Consider the following 23,645-nt stretch of genomic DNA (forward strand, 5'->3'; position numbering starts at 1 on the left):
ACACGTCAACTGGGAAGATCAAATAATATTGGATCATTTTATTTCATTCATTACGTATAATTCCACGCTAAAATAATATAAAATGGGTATCAAATATTCAAGAGAAAAATTTTCTCAAAATGAGGAAATTTTTTTCTCAGCTGAACTAGGTGGCCTGCTTCCTTAAAGTATCTAAAAATCTTGATCAAATATAAAAATTTATTGTATCAAGTCCACGGAAAGAACAATATTACATTGCATATTCTTCCATATTATACTCAGTGTTATCTGTGGTGAAAAAAAATTTCCGATAATATCAAATATACTCCAGATTATACAAAATTATTTTTGTATTATACTCAGTGTAATCTCCGATTTGACCAAGTAAGTTTTCTGGTTATGCCGCGTAAGATTAAACTAGATATAATCCGAAAAATATCCCTTATAGTTTGAATTATACTCAGTAGAATCTTAGATTATATCATTTTTTCAAAAATCGTGATATTCAATTTTTTTTTTATTTATAAATTTTTTTGAAAATTTGTAAAATTAATGAAAGTTATGATAATTAATTTTTTTTTAAACTGTTCATTTTTTTATGTATTTAAAAAAAAAAACATATCAATAAAATCAAATAGAAATTTCGTTCAAAAAAATAATAATTAAAATGGTGACCCCACATGAAAATCTTTACCAAAAATTTTTCAACCCCAAATTAACGGAAAAATTGTGCTTAAATGCTCCTTAAATATTTTCTATCCATGCATTGCATTGCATTTTTTGAAAAATACCTAAAAAAAAATGAATAATTTAGAAAAAAAATTAATTATCATAATTTTAATAAATTTTACAAATTTTCAATAAAATTTATAAATTTATAATTTAAAAAAAAAAAGTTGAATAGCACAATTTTCGAAAAATTTGGATCATCTAAGATTCTACTGAGTATAATTCAAATTATACGGGATATTTTTTCGGATTATATCCAGTGTAATCTTACACAGTATAATTAGAAAAATTACTAGGTCAAATTAGAGATTACACTGAGTATAATACAAAAATAATTTAGTATAATCTGGATTATATTTGATATTATCTGAAATTTTTTTTTACTACAGATAACACTGAGTATAATATGAGAAGATATGCAGTGTAATTTTGTTCTTTTCGTGTAGTTATGATAATTTGAATTAAGAAAAAATGACTTCCACCAATAATGAAATTTCAAGAAAAATCTTTACTTCAGCCAACACACCTTCAGGCACTTGAAAATTTTTTTGAGCCAAGAAATTTGTCCTCCAGTCAAGAAAATTTTCTTTCTGTGTATAAATCATTGAATTTTATTTTCAAAAATTTTTTTAATTTTTAGAACTTATGAACAGAATATAAAACTGTTCCCATATTATAATTAATTATTCATGTTAATTAATCAAAATCATTATATTTATTGACAAATTAATTTTAATTTTACAAAGTTTTGAAAATTATTACTGAGATTTAAATTCTCACACTTAAATATATCATCCATATTATAAATATAATTATAATAAAAAAGTATCGTTTAAATAATACATTACATATTGATTATTAAAAACATTATATACAGAATTAACAATAAGTTATGCATGTTTGAAAACTTATTTTTATAAATTATGAAAAAGTGAAGTTTTACAACATCAAGTTGCAGTTATTTTTTAAATAAATAATATTAACTGACTTACTAAATAAAAAACTAAAATTATGCAAAGTAAAATCAAATAAAATAAATAAGTATCTTAGTAAGAGTTTTGACGAATCCAGTCTAAGTAGTGCGAGACTCGCGTATAAACACCAGGAACTCCGGGTTGTCCACAACCGATTCCCCAAGAAACAACACCAGCAAGATGCCAAATTCCTTGTCGCTCACAGACCATCGGGCCACCTCCATCACCTTTGCAGGCATCTTTACCTTCTTCTCCTCCAGCGCAGACAAAGCCGGGATGAAGGCTGAAACTTGGTCCCAGTCTAGTTCTTCTCATTTGATTTTCACAAACCGCATTGCTTACAATGGGCACATCGACTTCTTTCAGAATATTTTGGTATTTACCAAAATCACCAAAAGCATCTTTGCCCCAACCTGTTGTCCAGCATCTGTGTACACAAGAAAATAGTTTTAATATAAAAAATATTAATTAATAAATTTTCAGATAATTAATGAAGGATAAAACTACCTTGCGCCAGTAAAATCATCATGAGGGTTTGGTAAACAAGCTGGACTGATGTGCGGATTTTTCTCAAAGTCAACATCGTGGTCAAGTTTCAAAATAGCAATATCGTTGTACAAAGTACCAGCATAAAATTCAGGATGAACATTAATACTGACAATATCACGTTCAATGTACGGATAAAATTCAACATCATGATTAACGTCCCATTCACCTAAGCGAGCGCGAAGATCATGTCCCAGGTGAGTTTTAACACAATGAGCAGCAGTTAAAATATGTCTTGGGGATATTAAAGTTCCACCACACACGTAAACACTCTCAGAAGGATCTTTCTTCAAGATGGCTACTTGCCAAGGATATTCTCCAAATTCTGAGTCTCCGTCAACGTAAACTGGAGTCTTTATACGTCCATTGATTCCTTGACCATTTCTGACTCCACATTGACCATACTGGGGTCGATTATTTCCGGGACGAATTTGATTCTTTCGGCAACAAACGTGTCTTGGTCCACAAACTGGTGGTCTTCCAAATTGACGCTGTGAAAAAAATTAAATTTATCTATAAAAATTGACTGCAATCAATAAAAAAAATAATTGAATGCAAAATATTTATGTACACCAGGTCAGGGTTTGCTTTTAAATAAAATTTGCAAATGTCAGTTGCGTATTGAATTTAAAATTTATTGAAAGCAGTCACGACATTTCAGAGATCTGATAAAAGCTTTATAAACAGCTGCTGTTGTTAGTGTAATTGCAAAGTAAATAAAATATCGTGAAATATGCATACATAAGTAGTACAGCTATTTTTTATGTACATATTTACAATTTGAGCAATATTTAGAGAGCTCATATTATTAAAGAATATAAGTTATTGTGCAAAAAAGAAAGAAGAAATAAAGAAATAAAGAGACAGAGAGGAAAGTAAATAATTAAAGTCAATAGTCATATAATACTCCTTTTGGTCAACAGTCAGTGAGTCGGTATGGAGTTTCCACGGTAATTACTTCCAATGGTCTTCATCCAAGGGCCTTATGAACGTATGAACCTCTTGATCTTACCTCTTTAATCTCAACCTGATTATCCAGATCTCGCTTCTTTCGGTCTCGAAAGGCTACCTTTCCTTCACTACGAGCATGATTGTTATTTTGTGATTGTCCAAACTCATCCGCGCTAATATTACTTTTGGCATTTCTGTAATAACCGTTGGGATTATAGTCAGCAAAATCATAATATTCATCATCTCTAGTATATCCTTGATAGCCTCCATAATTTCCTGCATAATGTCCGGGATTCTCTGCGTAGTTGCCTCCGTATCCATTTCCTGGTCTAAATCCATGCCCCTGATCATATCCTTGATGGTTGCCTGACCAAGAAGGCTCTTGATTTTGATGACTATGATAATGGTTATGGTAATGATTTTGCGGTCTTTCTTGGTAATGTGGCTTCTCGAAGAAAGTTGGTTTATGATAATACGATGGACCACTTGGATAATATTGCGGTGCATAGCCACCAGAATAATGACCGCCAGGATATTGTCCTCCTGGATGATATCCTCCATGACCTCCATACAGCGCTTCTTTTTTGGACGTCAGTATGTTGCCAAGTTTGTTAACCAATCCGTGATTTGGCGTTACGTGCAAGTTAACAAACGGTTTGACAACTTTTTCGCCGTATTCATCCTTGGTTACTTGCACTGACACCAGTGGATTGACGGACAGCAATCCCAGGTCTAGGCCGTTACCACCACCACCATAGCCAGGATAAGGATTGGATAGTGGATTGCCGCCATATGAATTGACGGGATAATTTCCTCCTTGTGGTAAACCAAAACTCACACCCCATGTCGGCCGTAGATTCAATTTTGATTTGTCAATATTACCAAGTAATCGCTGTAAAGAGAGTCATACTGCCAAATAGAGATCCAAGTTCGATTGTTTTTTTAATTTATTTTTAGGAAAAAATGATAAGCATTTTATTTATATTTATAAAGAACTCCTGGACCTCATTTCTTTGACTGAAACAACTTGTCAACAAAGTCTTTTTTGTTCGTAAAACTGTATATGTCTTGTTTTTCATTAAAAGTGTTACAGATAGATTACTAAGAAGAAAGAAAGAAGTGATACATAGAAAATATTTCACTGTTGATTTTTATATACAAAAAAAAAAAAAAAAAAATGTATACAATTAATAATAGCATTGAAGCATTCGACATTTTAATTGAAGATTAAGATCCGAGGTCCGGGTATTCAGAGTTAGTTGGCAGCCCTCACCATTAAAAGAATTTATTTTAACAAGCGACATACCATTCCAAGCAATTTAAAATTATTACAAATATTATAATCAACTTACGCCTTGAGTATCATCATTTTTAGGTTGCGCTTTAGCTTCACGTTTGCTTCTTTTAATTTCTTCACCAGATTTATTCTTATCCGCATCATCTATTTTCTTGTCAATTGAATTTTTCTGTTCTTTTGTGAGCTGAACTTGCTCAGTAGCATTAACTTCCTTTGGTACTCGAATAATTGACATAGTACCATTAGCATCAGTAACAACAATATCTTCAGTTTCTGCATCGATATTTTTCCCAATATTCCTTGGATCGATAGCAAGGAACAAGTCATCTTTGCGTCCTGCTTGATCAATAGCTGCGCACTGATCATAAGGAACACAAACACAGTCATCATAATTATTTGATCCGAATCCATTGTTAAAACTGTTCGACCCAAAGTTATTATTAAACCCATTAGATCCTCCTAAATTATTATTGAATCCATTTTTTCCAGCTCCAAAGTTGTTGGTACCAAAGTTGTTGCTTCCAAAATTACTGGCTCCAAATTGGCTGCCAGTGAATCCAGAGTTTACTACTTTACCTCCTTCTTTACCATTGAAGAAAGAATCACGCTTAGGTTTTTCATAAACTGGGTACCGATTAGCATAACTGTTGCCTGAGGCGGCGACGGGGTCCAAGCTATTTCCGCTTGAAGGAGACTTTATTTTGAATGCTTTTTTATACTCATCAAAGTCATTGTAAGAGTTACCGTATGAACCTGATCCATAACCGTAACCATTACCAGTCAAACCATTGCCAGCAATAGCACTTGGTCCAATTATTGAAGATGGTTTGTTTCCATCGGTGTGATGGTAGTGGTGGTGAACGTGTTGCTGAAGACCAGAACTTGGCTGAACAATCACTTGTTTCTTCTCAATAAACTCATTATTGTTTTCCGGCACAAAGTCATATTCACCATCCAAACCAGTATCTTCGTAGATTGGTCTTGAGCCAGAGCTTATGCTAGGTTTTTTGTAAGCAGGGTAGGGTCCTGCAAAGCTAGGAGGTGGTCCAGAAAATGGAGGTCGAGGTCCAGAGTAGTGTCCAGAACTTGGTGAGCCGTAGACAGGTGGTCCAGAGCCAAAACTTGGAATAGGTACGGGCTTAGGAGGCCCGTACACGAAAGGTTTCTTCACAGGTATTGCTGGTAATGGACGACCGACTGGTTTTATGGTAACTGGCTGAGCGTAGATTACTTCTTGAGGGTGAATGTCACGGTGAGGTGAGTAGAATGGACGTCTTCCTTCAGTGTCATCACACTAAATTCATTAAAAAGTCAGTAAATTATTTAAATTTGACTTAAATATTTTTATGATTGGCTTTTTGTTTATGATATTGAAATCAGCAGACATCTGACAATTTTTTTTATTTTTATTGAATATTAATCATGCAAAAAAAAACATGATAATTTAGTTGTTATGAAAATCTAAAAAATTGACAGATGTTCTTTAATTTCAGTTTCATTTTTATTTTACTTACATTCATCAAACCCAAGGAACAAAGTTTGTCTTTGATAAAAGCACGAGCTATCGTATCGTTTCCTGCTTGAAGAACTGTTTTTACATCGGGGTCTGAGTATAAATCATCGTATCCTGCGATATTGCGACCTTGACGACTGGATTGCAAAATATTTTCAACAACTGCGTTTTCCTGAAAAAAGAAAAATAATCAAAATAATTTTAAAACTGTTGAACTTAAAAAAAAAAAGTGGTTTAAAAATTTCACCAGGTGATGCAAAAATTCTATCACCCGTAGTGTCAACCGAGGTAATTTTAAATTTATAATATCTGGTGATATAAAATTTGTATCTAATGTATTTCAATAAGCAGTAATTGCGCGTAGATTGAAGCTTTTTTCTGGTAATTGTAATGAAAATAATTTTTATTTTAAAAATATCAAAAATCATCGGTTCTTTACTTCTTATTTATTTGTCATTTTTTAGGAATAAACATGAAAAACTATAAATATTAACAATCGAGAAGATGAATTTTTAAATGAATAAATAATTTTTTTATTGCTACAATTTATTTGTTATAAAATTATAAAAATCATCAAATGACTCTTTATTTTAAAATCAAGTGAAAATCTTGAAAAAAAAAAAAAAAAAAAAAAAAAAAAAAAAACTAATAAATAAAAAGACTAATAATAATTTTAGTTAAATTATAAATGTCAACTTTCGCAGTAACAATCTAAGTATGGATAAGATAAAAAAATTTATTTTACCGAAGAATAAGCAGATTCACTTGAGCCATCTTGACTATTGTCATTTAATAGATCTGGCTGAGTGTCTCCGGATGAAAAACTCAAAGGATGAAAAGAGTCTTGAGGTGAATTTCCAGCTGCTGTTGGCTCTTGCCAAGACCATTCAGTCTTCTGTTCGGAAGACGATGCTGCTGATGATGACGATTGGAAAGACACTTGAGTAGCAAGTCCTTGGGCCAGCAAGCCCGTTAAGAGGATGAACCACATTTTAATCCTAGAAAATATTAATGTACATGATTAATAAAAATTTCTTCTTTCACCACCGTTAACAGTGACATTGACGATTTGATGATGATGATAATGATAGTATTCATTATAAGTATCTTGCAGCTAATAATTGTAAGAAAGATGCAAAACATTTTTAATGCGAAAGTGATGTTTTATCATCCGGAAATACATTACTTTCCATCTACTACTTTCTTTTTTGTATTTTCGGTTCTGATGATCTCATACTATTTTCACAATCTTACCGCGAGACATTAAGAAACCGAAGAAACTGCAGTAAATAACAATAATATTATTTCATTAATATAAATAACAAATCATAGTTTAGACTTTTCTTCTTTTTTTCAGATTGTTTTATTGAATTTACGATATACTTTACTAAAAAATTAGCATCCGTTGTTGAGAAACTTTAATCGAGTGTTATGGCACATCTTTATTTTTATTAGATGCGTGAATCCCAAACAAAGAGAATTTATTAATATTCCACTGACGTATTAACGAAAGTGAGAGGAAGTCAGAGAAAGTCGTTTGACCGGTAAAGACGAATAAGTAGCGTGTCTCGAGTTTTGCTTACTATATGTATACATTACACCTACTCATGACTTATGACCGATATTTATCATTCAGATTAATAAGTCAAGTATTTTTGAATGTGTTTTGATCCAGTGAAAGTTGTGCCTTTAAGACAAACAAAAAAAAACGGCTCTAAGTAAAAAACTTAATTTTGTAAACAAAAAATGAGATTAAATAAAAGAAATTGATTTTTAATTGGTTGTGATTTAATTTAAAAAATTGAATCTATAACAATGATGTCAAGTGTACCTACCTCTTGTTGTATCACTTTAACACTAAACTCTTCAACACAAAAATCGTCTTTATATAGAGGCTTGTCTCTTTCTCCCCTAAACACTTTCTCCTGGACACGGTCTCGTCACTCGTAAGTCTGAGCTTTTGTCGACAATCACCAATCTTATATACTTAGGTTCAGGATGCTGAGGAAACGTGGTTGGTTAAAAAAGTGGGGTACTATATGACTCAGACGTCATCATACAGATCCATTAAGTAGTTTGATCAAATTTTGACTGTTAAGTACGTTGAGTACCAATAAATGATCACCGGCTATTTTTAAATATATTTCTTAACAATTTATTGCTTGGTGACTTAGGGACTGAAATTATTTCAAAAATTATAAATGATCGGTTAATTTCTTTGAAAAATTGATCATTCATAATTTCAAAAATTCGAAAAAAGCAATTTTTGTTCTTTTATTTGCCAATAATTTCTAAATAAAAAAGATAGCTGTTTTTTTTTTTGAAAATTTATGACAAGCTTAATAAATAACATCAACTTGATTTCAACAAGTTTTGGTAATTATTTAGAAGTAGGATTTACAATTTTTAAATCCATTAAAATAATACTAATATTTTTTTTCGAACAATTACATATTTTTTATAAATTTAATCAAAAATAGAGTAATTAAATAAAAAATGTAAATTATTTGGTTAAAAACAATTTTTTTGAGAAAATTTTAAAAAGAATAAAAAAAATTGACATTTTTGAAAATTTTTTTATAATTATTTTTTTTTGTCACATAAAATGTATAAAAAAACTACAGATTCATGTGGAAGTATTATGATAAAAATTTTGACTTGACCCAACATTTTTTTAATGTTAAAAACTTTGAAATTAATTTAAGAGTGTATTTTTGGTATTAAGCGAAATTTAGAAAATGTTTTTCAATTATCTTTCTTTCGATATTTTATTGCCAAAAATAATTTAGACCCCCATTTAAACAATTATCAGAATTATCCCTTCATAATAATTTCTAGCAAGTTTATAGAGGTTCTAAATTATTCAAAAAAATTTTATATTACGTTAATACAAGGTTTAGGCTTATAATTTTTCAAATTTTGCTTAAGCTTAGTACATTTATTTTCTCAAATATTCAATTTAATAAGTTAAAAAAATGTACATGATTGCTTAGTTACTTTAGAAATTGTGATCATTTAAAATAAAACTAAAAGCCAAACAAAAAATATCACCAAAAAAATTTGAAATAAATAATGACGATCATTCTTTGGAAAAATTACTCTTCAATTGATTTTTTTTATATCAATATTAATATTTCTTCCCAGCTTAACATCGTAAAGAAGTTTTACATTTGTAACATTAAAATTATTATTTTTTTCTAATTAATTTATTTTTTATTTTTTATTTTATTTTATTTTTTTTTTTGAAAAAAAAAACAGTGTGTTTCATTGCTGAAAAGTATAAAAGAGAAATGTTAATTTAAATATTGGCAATACAAAGCCACAATGAGATCAACAACCTGGAACAAGCCCGGGGTTTCCCCGACAATTAGCACGACCACTATTGAGTAATAGATTTTAATGGCAAAGTTGAATTAATTAATGAAACGAAACATATAAATGAGCGAAAAAAGTAAAGAACAAAACAGTGAATTATTATTTTTCATTCTATTCTATTATGTATGTCCTTTAGTAGATTGGGAACATGTTCCGAGAACTCGGACATCTCATAGCTCTTCAAAAAACTCTTTCAACACTAAAATTTTTTAAACGTAAGCGTTATGTAACTGAAAGGTAAAAAGTCAAGTGAACCTTCAATGACGTCAAAGAACCACCAAGGACTGAAGAACTAATTATTATAAATCGCGGGGATTTTCAGTGAATGAAGTTATGCAACGAATTTTTTTGGTAGAGAAAAAAATTATATAACGTTAGATCCTGGTTCTCGTTCATAATGTATGAATTATTCTGGCTGAGTTCTTTCGTTCAAAGAAAAGTTTCGTGCGTCACTAGAAAGGCCGGATAGTATTATTGAAAGTACGAGTTTGTATAAAAAAAATAAACAAAATAATGAGCAGAGCTTGTTGACAAACATAATGGCAATGACGAGCTATGACTAGGTAATTATTAGGTTTGATACTTAATGAGGGCATATATTTTTTACCAGTTACGGCATCATTGATAAAGACAATGACCGCTGAAATTGGTTGCATCGCAAACATGTATGATTTGGGAAAGGTCAATGATCTTGTAATGTTTTCATTGAAAAACTGTTGCAATATTAAATAATCATAATTCAGCGCTTCAAGCCCTTCGGCGTTGAAGAATTTAATCAGTTAAAAGTTGCCAAAATTATAGTGGGTTTTTTTTTTATATTTAAATAATATGAAAAAATTTTTGTTGGTATTAATAAAATGTGTTGAGGGTATTTTGTACTCTTTGATATGGTAATAGATCAGTTTGTAAAAAATGTTTCATCTATTATATCATATGACAACCACATAATTTATCATAAATTTAAAATTGACGACAAACACTTTCGACAGCTCAATTTGTCAAACAGCAATCTAATAGTTTTTTTAGAGTAGTTTTTTAAATGTCTTAAGAGGTTTCTATATAAGAAGTTCGGTTAAAGAATTAACCTTTAATTAAATCAAAAAGTTGATCAGCAGTTCCAACTTTTTGATCTTAGTTACTATGAAGTATCTAGAAAGGACACATTGTTGTCATTTTTTTCAACCCCGGAGAAAGGATAAAAAAAAAATGTTTTTTTTTTTTTATTTTGAAAAAAGGATAAGAGCTGGAACGAAAAATGTCTAATAAAAGTTGTAGAGAACCAAAGTTTAGGTAAAATTGATCACTTAGTTTTTTTGCTATTTTAAAAATTAACAAAGTTAGAATGGTTCAAAGTCGAAGATATTAGAAATTTTTTAGCAATGAAATTATTATGAAAAAAGTTTAATTAAAAAATTCCATGTGTGAAAATTAAAAAAAATTCTTGGTGAACATTTTTAGAAGCATTTTTTCATTGTTATTGATTTGTTATAAAGTTAAAAAAAAAAATGACGGTTGTCAGCTAATTTCAGTATCATAAAATTTTTTTTGAATTTACTTAACAATCTATGAACTTTAATTTGAAAATAAAACAAAGTTTTTTTTCTTATTTGTTTACAACAATCATAACGATTTCAAAATTTTAATTTTCAATTTAAAAGATTTTCTTTATTGATAAAACGAAGAATTTTTTCACAATTATTTTAATTATCTTTTCATAAATCGAACATAATTGTCATATTTGGAAACTTATAATCAAGTTTGGGAATCAATATTTAAAAGTAAATATTTTAAAGAAAAAAACTGGAAATAATTGACTTTTAAGTTGTCATTAAATTAAGGATAGAAATATACTAATAGAAAAATTAACTTGATTAAAGAGAAAAAATCTTGATCTGAAAAAGTCATTATAAAGATCATTTTTGTCTTGATTAAAGAAAAAAATCTTGAGCTCAGTAACAACTACTTAAACAAAGAATTTTTTTTTTCAATCGTCCAAGATAATTTTCTTGAATTTAAATATCTTTCATTTTGAATCAAATTCATTTTTTTTTATCTGTGTAGAAAGTTTTTGAATAAAGATATTTTTCATTAATTTTCGTGGAATACTAAAATTTTTATAAAATTCTGGAGTGTCCAGAACAAGATAAATGTACCATTTTTTAAACGAAAAGAGAGTAATTTTTTTTTTTTATTTCTATTTATAACGGGTTCGACAGGCTTCTAGGTGAAACATAATTCACAAACCATTATTTCTTTATTCGCTTTCGTTTGAATTTTTGGTATTCCTTTTAGCCTCTGATTCTTAGACGTTTATATAACATACTTACATACATAATATGTATTATATATCTCCCCTTGTATGTTCTATCTAAAATAATTTATATAAATTAGAAAAAAAATTAAAATGTTCAAGTGCTGTCAACATGCGTCAAAGCACATATATTTCTCAAAACTTCAATTTAACATAAGAGGTGATGTAAGTTGTGTTGACGCATTTGACAATCTGACATTGTGACATTCTATTTAGTGTTACATTCATAGTATCTACATTAGTATTCCAAATTATTTACACGGTTGCAATTTTGCACTGTATAAAAAGAAATTAACTAAATTTTTTTGATTCAGACATTTTTAATTTTTAATTAAGAAAATTTTTTTTTGTTCGATAATTTTAATACTATTTTTAAAAATTAAAAAATTTTTTTTAATAGATTTTTTTACTTTGACGTCAAAATTTTATTGCACCTTACATTGAAAAGGTTTTAACATCTCATTGATTCAACTTTTGTATTTCACAAAAGTACGTGAAATTCTGTGTCATTGAAGTTAGCGGACATTTCAAAATTTTTAGAAATTTTTTATTGAAAAAATTTCAATTAAACAATTAAAAAAAAAATTTCACATGTAAAAAACTTGAGAAATTATAAGTGCTATTTTTTTAAAATATCTTTTTAGTTGTAATTTAATTAATAAAAAAAAATCAAAAATTTTTAGACGTCTGCTAACTTCAGTGTCATAAAATTCTTCCATAATATTTTAAATTAGCAGGACATTTTTTCACAGAAACTAAATCTGGAAATGAAATTATAATTACCTGTGTAAATACATTGAAAAGTCAATTGTCTTTAAATTAATTTTTAAGACATTTCTTAGCTAAACAGTAAAGAGGGTTGGTTAATAAAATAATTTATTTTGAATTTATAAAACTTTAAGGCAATTGATAGTAATCAAAATTTTGAGTAAGACTTGAAAAAAAAAAAAAAAAAAAAAAACAATCATCCGACAGCCTTTTTTAGGCTAATATAAATTAAGAATCCATTAATCAAAATCAATTATGAAAATAATTTATAAAAAAAAAATTATTTGTTCAAAATAAAATTGTTCAGGACAATTAAGGACTCATATGATGTTTTAAAAAATTCAGTAATAATTTTAAAACAATAATACAAGACAATGGGTCATAACAAGAATACGAAATTATACGAAATTTCAAAGAATCAAAATGAATAATTTGTCCGCTTCTGAGGCCAGCAAAATTACATCCTAACGTCAGGTATAAAAGAGCAGACTTTCTTTCTGATCCACCTCCGCCGTCAACCTTGACATCGTATTACTGAACCATGACTATTAAAAAGTAAAATAAAACAAAACAGAGGTAATTTTCTTTATTCAAAACATGGATCTATTTCAAATGAAGAAATGCAGAGTATTCTTTATCGAGCATCTTTACGCTGTAGTTAAGAAAAGAAGGATGAAAAAAATAATACTGGTAGTATATGATCGGATATGATATTATATGTTTTTGTAGTGTGACGACAATATGTATTTGTTCAGAGTTTTGGTGTATATATCCGGGAGAAAGCGCTTCAGAAGATGTTTGGTTAACCCAAACTATAAAAAAAATACACTTAGAAATATATATCGTAACATAGAACAAAAAAAAATATAAATTAATTTTTTGAAATTAAATATATGAATACAATGCTTTTATTATGATTATTATTACATTTTATAACTATGTACTTACGCTTTTCTGCAGTTACTTAACTGGGGGAATTTCCTATGTTGTAACTGGGGAATTCACATTACAGATCCTGACTACCACTTTACCTAATTTATGTGAGTTCAAATTAATTTAAATAATTGTACGAGTAATTGATTCTTCAATCCAAATTTTCTCATAAAAATAAAAAAAAAAAAAAAAAAATTTATTTATTTATTTTAATTATTAATTTAAGCTGAAATAATTTCAGCATTTTGCGTTGATGTTTATTTTGGCGGATTTTTTTTATGGATAATCAGTAGGCGGATTTTATTTTAGATACATATGATAAGAGTGCTAACATCGTTGAGAAAGTCAATGGACAATTCCACTTTCCCTCTCTTTGTAAATAAGACTTCTGTGTATTGATATTGTCTATTTCTCCATGACGTGAAAGAATAACGATGTAATGATAATATATTATTATGATGAACACAGTATAATCAGTCATTACAAGTTTTTAATATCTATAATTATAATTTTGTAAAATAGTAACATACAAAGTGATTGACTTTTTACCTCCACTAAGCTAAAGATATTGAATGTAATAAGCGAAAATAAATTTCTTGGATTTTAAAACTACTGTCAACTAAACATGCATTGAGGCCACTCCTACGAATTATTATAATTTTTAGTGTATAAATCGCTGCAAATATTAAATTGTCCTTTAAGTAGTCGCATTTTATGCTCAACTACAGGTAAAATGTTTTCATTTAACTTCGTATTCTCTCTTTGAACTTAAAACTTTTATTATTATTTGAAATATATATAAAAATTTATGAATGATGTCTCTATTTACAAATATGTTAATTTTATTTATTTATTTTATAACTGAATTATTATTGTTGAGTCTAAATATAGTAAAATGGTAATTCTAATCTACCTTTCGCTCGTAAAAAGCTCGAATACATAATTCAACAAGTTTCAGCACTTGAAAATTAAAAATATTATTTAGTAAAGTAATGTATTAAGAGAAGAAAATTTTTATACAAAAACATTCTTATAACAGTCAACGAAAGAATTTATTATCGTGATCATAAAACAATCAAACTTTTATTTTAGAATATAATAGATATTATTCAAGAAAGTTTATTTATTAAAAAAATGTTCTTTGCGATTACAAAATAGGACTAAAGTTTGATTTAATTGTATTTAGATTTCAGAATTTTTAAAAAAGTAATCAATCGCTATAAAATACAAGATATTTAATAAAACAAAAAAGTAAAAAATGAAAACATAGAATTTGTGTTGAATACAGACTTTAAAAAAATTTTTTGTGTTAAAATAACTCAAATCTGTGTCAACCGCATTTAACACAAAAATCGTGTTGATTTTACACAAAATTTTTTACTGTATGGTTCATTCTCGATTTTAATTTTTCAGAAAATTTACGTGAGTTCCTTTTATTTTGAATACATTTTTCGTAAATCCTATTTTTTCTTCTAATTGTTTTAAAAAATTCTACTGTAAGGAAATACTGCAAAAAATCAAATTCTGTACATGACTCAAAAATTTTCTATCAAATCAAAAATAATTGTCCTGAGAATTTTTCATCAAAAATTCATCTTTGAAATTCGATGGAATTTTGGTGTTGGATTAGACAGAAACAGAATTAAAATTTCTTCAAATAATAATTTTCAAACAAGCTTATTTCTAAATAATTCACATCTAAGTTGTGATAAAAAATTTGTTTTAATTATTTATGATAACAATCCCAAAGTGCTCAAACGTGTCTTTTTTTCTTAGATAATTTTTAATAATTATACCAGAAAAGAAAATAAATTAATATCTTCCACTCAATTTTTTTTATAGATTGAATTAAAAAAATATTAGGAAGAATAACAAAATAGATATCAATAAATATTTGAATTTAGGGGTGATATTAATTCTTACTACTAAAATTATACTAATTATTACATTTTCTACTATAAATAATTATTTTAAATAGAAGTCTATTAAAATAAAAAATAACAAAACGATTATTTTTAAAAAATTGAGCTTTTATTTATTTTTTTTTTATTATCAGTATTTTTTTATGCGCATGACTTTTTTAAATACATGAAAAATGATTGATAAATGATAAATGACAAAGAAACAACGATGCGTAAGGAAGGAACCAATATTATCGATTCCAGGCTAAGAGGAAAAATGAATTTAATGCCTTGTAACTTTACCAACTTAATTCAAGTGACTTTCTTGGGATTCTTGCTCTGATATAATGTTCAACGTTGGTAAAGCAACAACTCAGCCGACGGTTCGATTAATAAGTGATATGATAACCGTGTTGTTCAATAGAATAGGTCGCAGGAAGAGCCGCGAGTCCACTCCAAGCGGGATACTATTTTTAGCAAACACAAACACAGCAACCATCAATAAAATGACAAATTTAATTTAAAGATCTAGGAGTATAATCATAAGAAAGACTCACCGATGTAAGCACAGCAGGAGCTGCCGCATAAGTGAGGGGTGGAATTGGTGCCACGAAAGAAGTAGCAACTGGAGTGAGTTTGCCAGTTGAAGCTGGTGTTTTCAAAAGTGGGTACTCTGCAAACAAAAGCTGCTTGGCCGCTGGTACTGGAGAGGGTCCAGATCCATGTTCGGGGTGTCCAGAGTGTCCGGTGTGTCCAGGATGTCCCGGATGTTCTTCATGTGCTGAACTGATTGGCGCGTCATTCAATTCATGTTCAACTGCTTCAATTGCAATTGGTTCATGGGCTGGAGTTTCGTGAGCTGAAGCTTCGTGAGCTTGAGTTCCATGAGCTTGAATTCCATGAGCTTCATGAGTTCCATGATGAGGCGCAGGGTTTGGTTCCGCTGCTGGTGCCGAGTATGCTGATCCGATTAAGACAGCCAAGACAATCTGGTGAAGAAACAAAGTCCAAATTAACAGAAATTAGTATGAAGATGATTAAAATAATAATTGATTGATTGATTGATTGATGAATTTATGATAAGAAACAAATAAATTCACACTTACGTATTGAATCATGATGATACTTTCAGAGAGGAAGTGAACTCAGTAGAGATATGTCGAGGTGGTTTCGTTATTGTGTGCTAGGATCCTCGGTGATCTCAGCTACTTATAGAAGCCAGGCCAGTGCTCGATAAAAAGTCAACTCGTCCAATACCATCGTAGCAGTACTTGTAGTTACATGACGATCCTTGCAACAGGGCCGGATTATTTTAATACATTTCAGGATCTTCTTCGCAATTTTCTTCTCAAGTTCTTCAAAGCTCTAAGGCAAATTAATAATTAATAATTAATAAAAAATTCGTCATTGGTCAGGCGGTGGATTAACGAGGGTACAAAATAACTTGAAGATTGTTGCCGGTGGGTCAAATGAATTTTGACGTATTAGATATAGAGACCAGGGGATTTGATGTCAAATATTCCTCCCTGGAAGCCCTATCTGTGGCAAGCAAATTCCTATCTGTATCGTGTGGGTATGGGTGAAGAGCAGAAACTAGTACTTTTGCTTCCCGATACTTTGGACGCGAGAGGTTGTCGGCCTATGAGCCTCTAACTAACGGCCATTACCCCATTGATTTATTTCTTTGGATACACCACGTATCACCTATATGACCTGAAGCTAGTGATCATCCCTTTAAAGGAAAAAATTCAAGGAGCTTTTTTGTTTTGCTGTTCTTACCGAAACCGGAAGCAAGTACTTTTCCTTGGTTGTCAACGTCATTGAACTCTTTTGGTCATGTGATGTCAATTTATTTTCGTTTTCGAATAAAATTAAGTTGATGATATTTCAAGTAAAATAAGAAATAAATTATCGGTATTTTTTTTAAAATCGGGTCCACCCTATTTTTAGTATTAAAATAGAAATTTTCGAATAATTTTTTTTTCAATATTTTACAGAAAAAAAATTTATGTAATAGTTTATATATTTATATTGATATTTATCTGAAATTTTTTATTAAATTATGTACGATATACAACCTTACTAATGACTGTGCTATTGGTCCTAAATTATTTGGATAAATAAATACATATTTCGGATTTACGATAATAAATATAAAAATTTCAGTATGTGATTTTTTTTATAATTTAAAAAAAATTTTTTTCTATCGCAAAATTAAAATTTTTTTTTTAAATTAATCTACTTTCCATGAACTTGAAAAAAAGAATCACGTGATTGTTAAAAAAAAAATGATTAAATATTATTCTTATGGGTTGAAATATTGTGGGCTCTATTCGCAAATAATTACCAAAAAAAAATTGATAAAAGTGATAAAATTGAAAAATTAGTGGAAAATATGAAATATATAAATATTTTTAATGATTTCATGGACAAAACCATTAACTGTACATATTATTTTTTATTTGTTGACAGACAATATAATGTAATTTAGTCAGTAAATAGGGTTTATAGAGGATTTAATTGAGTATAAAAAGATAAAGGGGAATAATAAAAAAAGTATGTTGTTAACGACCGCGTTCATTCACCTGGACCTTGAGTTCCTGTGTAACTTGTTATGGTGCGAGTGGTACATAGATTCAGATCGAGATCAGTTAAAAAAAGAATAAAGGAATGAAGTAAGTTGAAGTTACGAGTAGGATAAAGAGAAAAGGAAGAAGAAACATCGTATGGGGAGAAGCCGAAGGCTCTCCTCTCTTCTATACGATTGAAAGCGGATAATGTTTTTAAAATAAAAACAAAATAATAAAGTCCTTCGTCTTCAAGGTTTACTCATGTCTCGAACCCAAAAGGTATATAATATACCTACGCATGTATACGTATTACATTTCTCAAAATAATTCATTTTGTTGAGTAATTATTATTTATTGATTGAAAAGTAATAAAATATTGATAAACATTTTTATATGCTGTTTAATAAATATTGCAAAACTTTATGTTCATTCAAGCGCTATTTATTTATTTTTTTTCATTTATTAATAAATATAGCAATGGGAGATTTATTGAACGTAAAAAGAAATTAATATAAAAAAAATTTACTTTGAATTTATACTGTAATATTTTTAAATAAAATCATACTGCTTAACAAAAATCAGCTTAAATGATACATTTTTAGAGTTTAATTTTTGACCAGTAATTTTTTATAAAAATTTTACTTACGAAATTAAAAAAAAAATATCGTAGCAATTTTTTAAATTATTTCTTCAAACTAATTTGTTTTTAAAATATATCGAAAAAATTTTTAAATGCCTGCTAATTTTAATATTATGAAGATGAATATTGTAATAAAAATTATTTACTTGTCTCTATTTATTTCTTATACTATATTTCTATTCTTTAATATGTTAATTTTACGAAAAAATTTCGTAAATTCTTTAATGTTTATATTTACAAGTCACTTAATATCTTAAGTGCTCTACTGTAAAAGCAAGAAAAATCTTGAGCGAATTCTAGATTTCAAAATTTCAGTTTGAAATCTTTTAAATGTAAATTAATGACAAAAATCATATATATTTTAAATGTATTTAAAAAAAAAATTAATTTTTGATAAAAAGAAAATTGTTATTTGTGTAGAGTTTTTACTCATTTCTTTATCAGGTAATTTATAAACGTTATATCAATATTCAATGAAACGAGTAAGCCAACTTCTTTGTTATAATAAAAATAATAAAAAAGAAAACTCATGAATCAGATTTGATATATATATATATATATATATATATATATATATATATATATATATATATATATATATATTGGGTAGTACTGCCGGTAAAAAAAATGCCCGGAGGTTAAATTCTGTAATTAAGAATTAATGTTTCTGAATTAAAAGCTCACAATATTGCAATTTATGTGATTTAATTTAATAATTAAAAGCTAAATAGACGTTTTGTAAAATCATAAAAATTAATTGATATTACATTTAATTATTGATTTATAAGCAATCAATTCATCATCGTAGTTTAATAAAAAGATTCACAAAAAAGCAAGATAAATATTCCGTTATATTAGACTGTAGGGCTATTGCCTTTAACTAGAATTAAAAAAATGGTCAGTCATGTATAAGTATATTGCAGTTCATGTGATACGATTTATATATCGTTATAACCAGAAAATTTTTTAGTGAAAGAAAACACAGGTAACTTTTTCTATTCAAAGCAGGGTTAACTGGTTGTCGCATATATTTTTTAATAGTCTCATTAAAGTGATTTACGAAGAAGAAACAGGAGCTGAGAATTTGCATATAATCGAGATTTTTCTCTATATTATACTCGAGGTCATCGTGATCGGTAAAAGTACTTCGGTTAGAGAAGGGATACAATTTTTATCAATCATATAAATTGTCATTTTGATTTTCTTTGATATTCCGCTATTTTCAATTGTGAAAGCCAAATAAAAACTTAATTGTTTATATCTTACCAGCAACCTGCAGTCACTATGTGAGAATTACGAATTATGAATAAAAGAACTTTGGATTCGTGGCTTTTCGATACTTTCTATTGCAATAAACATAACTTGTATACCTTTTAAATTAATTAAAAAAAAAAAAAAAAAACATTGCTGTGACAGGATTAATTACCAATAATTTGATGGACAAATGTGTCGTTTCAAACAATTCAACATAAAAAATTAAGTGTCACCAAATATATCAAATAGTAAAAAAGCACAAATTCAAGTTAAGGCCTTTCTAAAGATACTATAAGAATCACTAGAAATCATGTGAAACCTTGAAAAGGCACCAATTCAGATCAGGACCTTTCTAATGATAATAATTTAAACTTTAAAAATCGATTTTATCATGTAAATACGCAGGCGACCTGCGTTTATGTGATTCTCTAAAGGAATCATTCTAGTTCCGGCGCTCGAAAAAAAGCCAATCAATATTCATGATTTATAACTTCCCACTAAGAAAATCGGGAAGTTATTGGTTTTATCCCGTTTTGGCTTCCCTGACTACCCTCGCAATGTTGTCACTATGTCTGGATATATGTATGAATATATGTATGTATTAGCGTGTGCCAAAATGTAATTTCCATGAAGAATCTTTTAAAATTGGAATTTTGAATTCCGCTTTTAACAGCAGCTGTGTTTAGGCATTTCCTGAAATATTTCGGGGTAAGAGGATTTATTTGATTTTCACAGAATTTTTAACAGGAGATTCAATTTGGCACTTCCGGCCAAATTTTGAATTTTCAGTGGAAATGCCCTAACTAAGCTCCTGTTAAAAAATTCTATGAAAATCAAATTTATCGTCTCACCTCAAAATATCTCAGGAAATGCCCAAACATATCCCCTGTTAAAAGCGGAACTCAAAATTCCAATTTTAAAAGGTTCTTCACGAAAGTTACATTTTGGCACACCCTAGTATGCATGTATGTACTCACGTATGGATGTATGTATGTGTATATATGTATGAATGAATGTATGTACGTATGTATGTATGGGTGTGTAAAGATGTGAACCGCTTATAACTTTTGAACTACTAAACCAATTGGAACCTATCAAACAGCGTTTCAAATAGTTCCCTCAAACTTAGATTTCTTGAGAATTTGAACCGATTCGAACCGATAGATTTCGAAAAATCTCAGAAAAACTAAGAAAAGAATTTTTTTAAATGTGGTTCTTTTAGAAGAACTTTCAAACGACTTTATAGATAAATTTCAAAAACTAATCAGCTCTTAACCTTGAAAAACCACGTCGATCGATGCTAATCCAGTCAAAATCGGTTGATTACTTCATAATACGATTACGTCATTGATCCGTTCGAGAGATATCGTGAACGAAAAATTAAAAAAAAAGTGATTTTTTTACGTAACTTTGACATTTCTTTTCGGATTGTTTTCAATAAAATAAAATAATTATAAGAGCCCAAAAAACCATGTCGATCGCCATTGGCCCGGTCAAGATCGGTTAATTTAAGTTATCGTAAGTTATAGATAAGATAATCGTAAGTTATCGTTAATCGATTTTTACGCGATTGGCGGTAATTGATGCAGTTTTTCATGTCTCTGAAAGAATCGACAACAAAAATTTTTTAGATACAAAATTTCGGAGTAATTCCAAAAAAACACTTTTGGTTTTCTTTACTTCACGATATCTATCGAACGAATCAACCGATTTTGACCAGATTAGCAACGATCGACGTGGTTTTTCAAGGTTAAGAGCTGATTAGTTTTTGAAATTTATCTATAAAGTCGTTTGAAAGTTCTTCTAAAAAAACCACATTTAAAAAAAAATTTTTCACATTTTTTTTTGAGATTTCTCGAAATCTATCCGTCCGAATCGGTCCAAATTGTAATCAAAATCTAAGTTTGGCCAAATGGTCTGATAAAACAGGTAAAACAAATAACTTCCCGATTAAAAAAAATTTTTCAATTTTCTTAGCGGGAAATTAAAAATCTTAAAATATTAAATTATGTATTACGTGTAAAAAAATAAAAAAAAGTGTTGTTAATTAGAAATAAAAAATATTTTATTGCATTGAAAACAAAATGGAAAATTTACAAATATTAAAAGTGTCATCAGGTCTTAACAAACGCAAAAAAACATAACGACCTCTCAGAGGCTCATGAGACTGTCGAGTTTAAAATTCGAAAGTGATAACATGATAAATTTGCAAAGTAACGATACTTCTTCAGACTTTTCATTAAACTACAAAATTTATCATGCTAAAAACTATCAATAATTTGAACAATTCATCGACTGCTGAAGATTTAAAGGTAGTGTAAATTTGAGGCGTATGCGGTGTGAACAGTTTGAAGAAGGGGTGCGTCGTGAACAATGCTGTGGCCATGGTTTGAAACAGTTTTTTCAGAAACAAGAGTTGATACGGCTGGTTGGTAGATGGTCTTGACTGGTTGAATGTACAGAGTTTCTATTAGAGGAGCTGCATGCACTGCATGTACTCCGGTGTATACAAGGGGTAAAGGTGATTGAATAACTTTCGCATTGCTGTGGACAACAGTATTTCCATGGGATTCAATTGTTTTTTCCTGAACCAAAGAGCTCGCTGGAACAACATAGCTAGGTTTAGCAGTTACCACGGCAACAAAAGCAGCAAGAACGATCTGAAAATAAATTTTTGATTAGCAAATGTATATAAATAAAAATTCAACTGAAATAAGTGATTTTACAATTTAAAAAATTTTTATCTTTGAATGAAAATAATTAAGATGAAATGGCATTAATTATTTTATACGTGTAAAAACAAGTGATTAAAGAAAAATATTTAAAAAATGTAAATTTTTTCAAAAAAATTGAGCTTTTTAAAAAATTTTTTCTTTAATTATTTGAATTCTTGGTATTTATGCTGCTTTTTCATTGATCATAGATCTTAATACGGGTTCGGCGATTAGTTTGACATCTGCGAACTTTTCCGCGTTAGGCATGTGCGGAAAATTTTATTTAAATATTCTATTTTTGATGAATTAAAAAAAATGGTTATTGTTAAAAAAATAATTTTTATTAATTAAAATATCGTTAATTTACCTGACTTGCAAATAATTAGCAGTAATTGAAATTATAAATCAAAATGATACTTACCAACTTGAACATGATGAATTGATAAATTTTTGAATGCGTCTGTTACGGCCTCAAGAACCTTCTGACTGATCTTCTCGGTCCAGATATACAGCTTATATACCTCGTCCACTTCTATTGGGTCGTAGGGACCTTCAAATGCATTCGGAATAAAATCCAGCGTACACATAGAGATGGAGATGATAATAGTACATACTATCCCACCTCTCACTCATTGCTTTTTTATCACCAATTACCAATACCTTCTTCCGTATTATTAATTTTCGACAACTTGATTTACTGTTACACCAGTCGCAATAATCGATACTAAAAATTCATCAATTTACAGGCATGAATAGATTGTACTTGTCAGGAAGAGTTTGCTGAGGTGATTTTCGAGAAGTCATGCCATCAGGTTGATGAATAGCTAAATAATAATATTGTAAGAGAAATATTTACTTACGTTCAGAGAGCAAGGACAAAGTTGAACGACTTGTAGTTATTAGTTATACGGATATATATTTTAAAACATCCTGCTTCGCTGTACTGTGCGTGCAAATTTTTTAATTCGAATTGCTCGTAAGTCGTATTTAAAATTTTTATTGTTATTGTTAATGTCATTTGGTAATTGCATCAGAATAGTGAATTAAAGATTGACACATTGGTACTCATTATGACAGAAATAAAATTTGAATATATGTAGATGAAGAATAAATAAATTTTGAAAATGTCCTCGATGAATTTGAATTATACATTGAAAAATTTAATTTATTTCCTAATACATGTCCAAAGT

The 23,645-nt window shown here is 28.8% G+C and overlaps 3 protein-coding genes across 3 annotated transcripts; all 3 read right to left on the reverse strand.

The window, feature by feature from the left end:
• Positions 1 to 1,526: 1,526 nt before the first annotated feature.
• On the reverse strand, positions 1,527 to 7,914 carry LOC141527192 (uncharacterized). The gene is made up of 7 exons (XM_074242540.1): positions 7,825 to 7,914; positions 6,735 to 6,987; positions 5,991 to 6,161; positions 4,532 to 5,770; positions 3,241 to 4,071; positions 2,190 to 2,719; positions 1,527 to 2,109 (listed from the first exon to the last, which is right to left on the reverse strand). The coding sequence occupies exons 2-7, from the start codon at positions 6,978 to 6,980 to the stop codon at positions 1,755 to 1,757; spliced, it is 3,372 nt and encodes a 1,123-aa protein (XP_074098641.1). The 5' UTR covers positions 6,981 to 6,987; positions 7,825 to 7,914; the 3' UTR covers positions 1,527 to 1,754.
• Positions 7,915 to 15,533: 7,619 nt separating this feature from the next.
• On the reverse strand, positions 15,534 to 16,482 carry LOC141527580 (uncharacterized). Its single transcript, XM_074243149.1, has 3 exons — positions 16,384 to 16,482; positions 15,835 to 16,266; positions 15,534 to 15,744 (listed from the first exon to the last, which is right to left on the reverse strand). The coding sequence occupies exons 1-3, from the start codon at positions 16,393 to 16,395 to the stop codon at positions 15,667 to 15,669; spliced, it is 522 nt and encodes a 173-aa protein (XP_074099250.1). The 5' UTR covers positions 16,396 to 16,482; the 3' UTR covers positions 15,534 to 15,666.
• A 5,308-nt stretch (positions 16,483 to 21,790) lies between these two features.
• LOC141527297 (uncharacterized) lies at positions 21,791 to 22,952 on the reverse strand. The gene is made up of 2 exons (XM_074242705.1): positions 22,877 to 22,952; positions 21,791 to 22,401 (listed from the first exon to the last, which is right to left on the reverse strand). The coding sequence occupies exons 1-2, from the start codon at positions 22,886 to 22,888 to the stop codon at positions 22,048 to 22,050; spliced, it is 366 nt and encodes a 121-aa protein (XP_074098806.1). The 5' UTR covers positions 22,889 to 22,952; the 3' UTR covers positions 21,791 to 22,047.
• Between the last annotated feature and the right edge of the window lie 693 nt (positions 22,953 to 23,645).

Source organism: Cotesia typhae, unplaced genomic scaffold (genome assembly GCF_013202065.1).
Source record: "Cotesia typhae breed Kobodo isofemale line unplaced genomic scaffold, CoteBio_Ctyphae contig_4, whole genome shotgun sequence".
Lineage (NCBI taxonomy): Eukaryota > Metazoa > Arthropoda > Insecta > Hymenoptera > Braconidae > Cotesia > Cotesia typhae.

What these genes read in the sequence shown, in the direction of transcription:
- LOC141527192 (XM_074242540.1), bottom strand. Translation starts at nt 6,980, where the DNA reads ATGTGGTTCATCCTCTTAACGGGCTTGCTGGCCCAAGGACTTGCTACT. An exon ending in AAAATGATGATACTCAAGGC is followed by an intron (nt 4,072 to 4,531) that starts GTAAGTTGATTA and finishes CTCTCTTTACAG; the next exon opens with CGATTACTTGGTAATATTGA. An exon ending in ATCAGGTTGAGATTAAAGAG is followed by an intron (nt 2,720 to 3,240) that starts GTAAGATCAAGA and finishes TTTTTTTCACAG; the next exon opens with CGTCAATTTGGAAGACCACC.
- LOC141527580 (XM_074243149.1), bottom strand. An exon ending in CTCCTGCTGTGCTTACATCG is followed by an intron (nt 15,745 to 15,834) that starts GTGAGTCTTTCT and finishes TGCTAAAAATAG; the next exon opens with TATCCCGCTTGGAGTGGACT.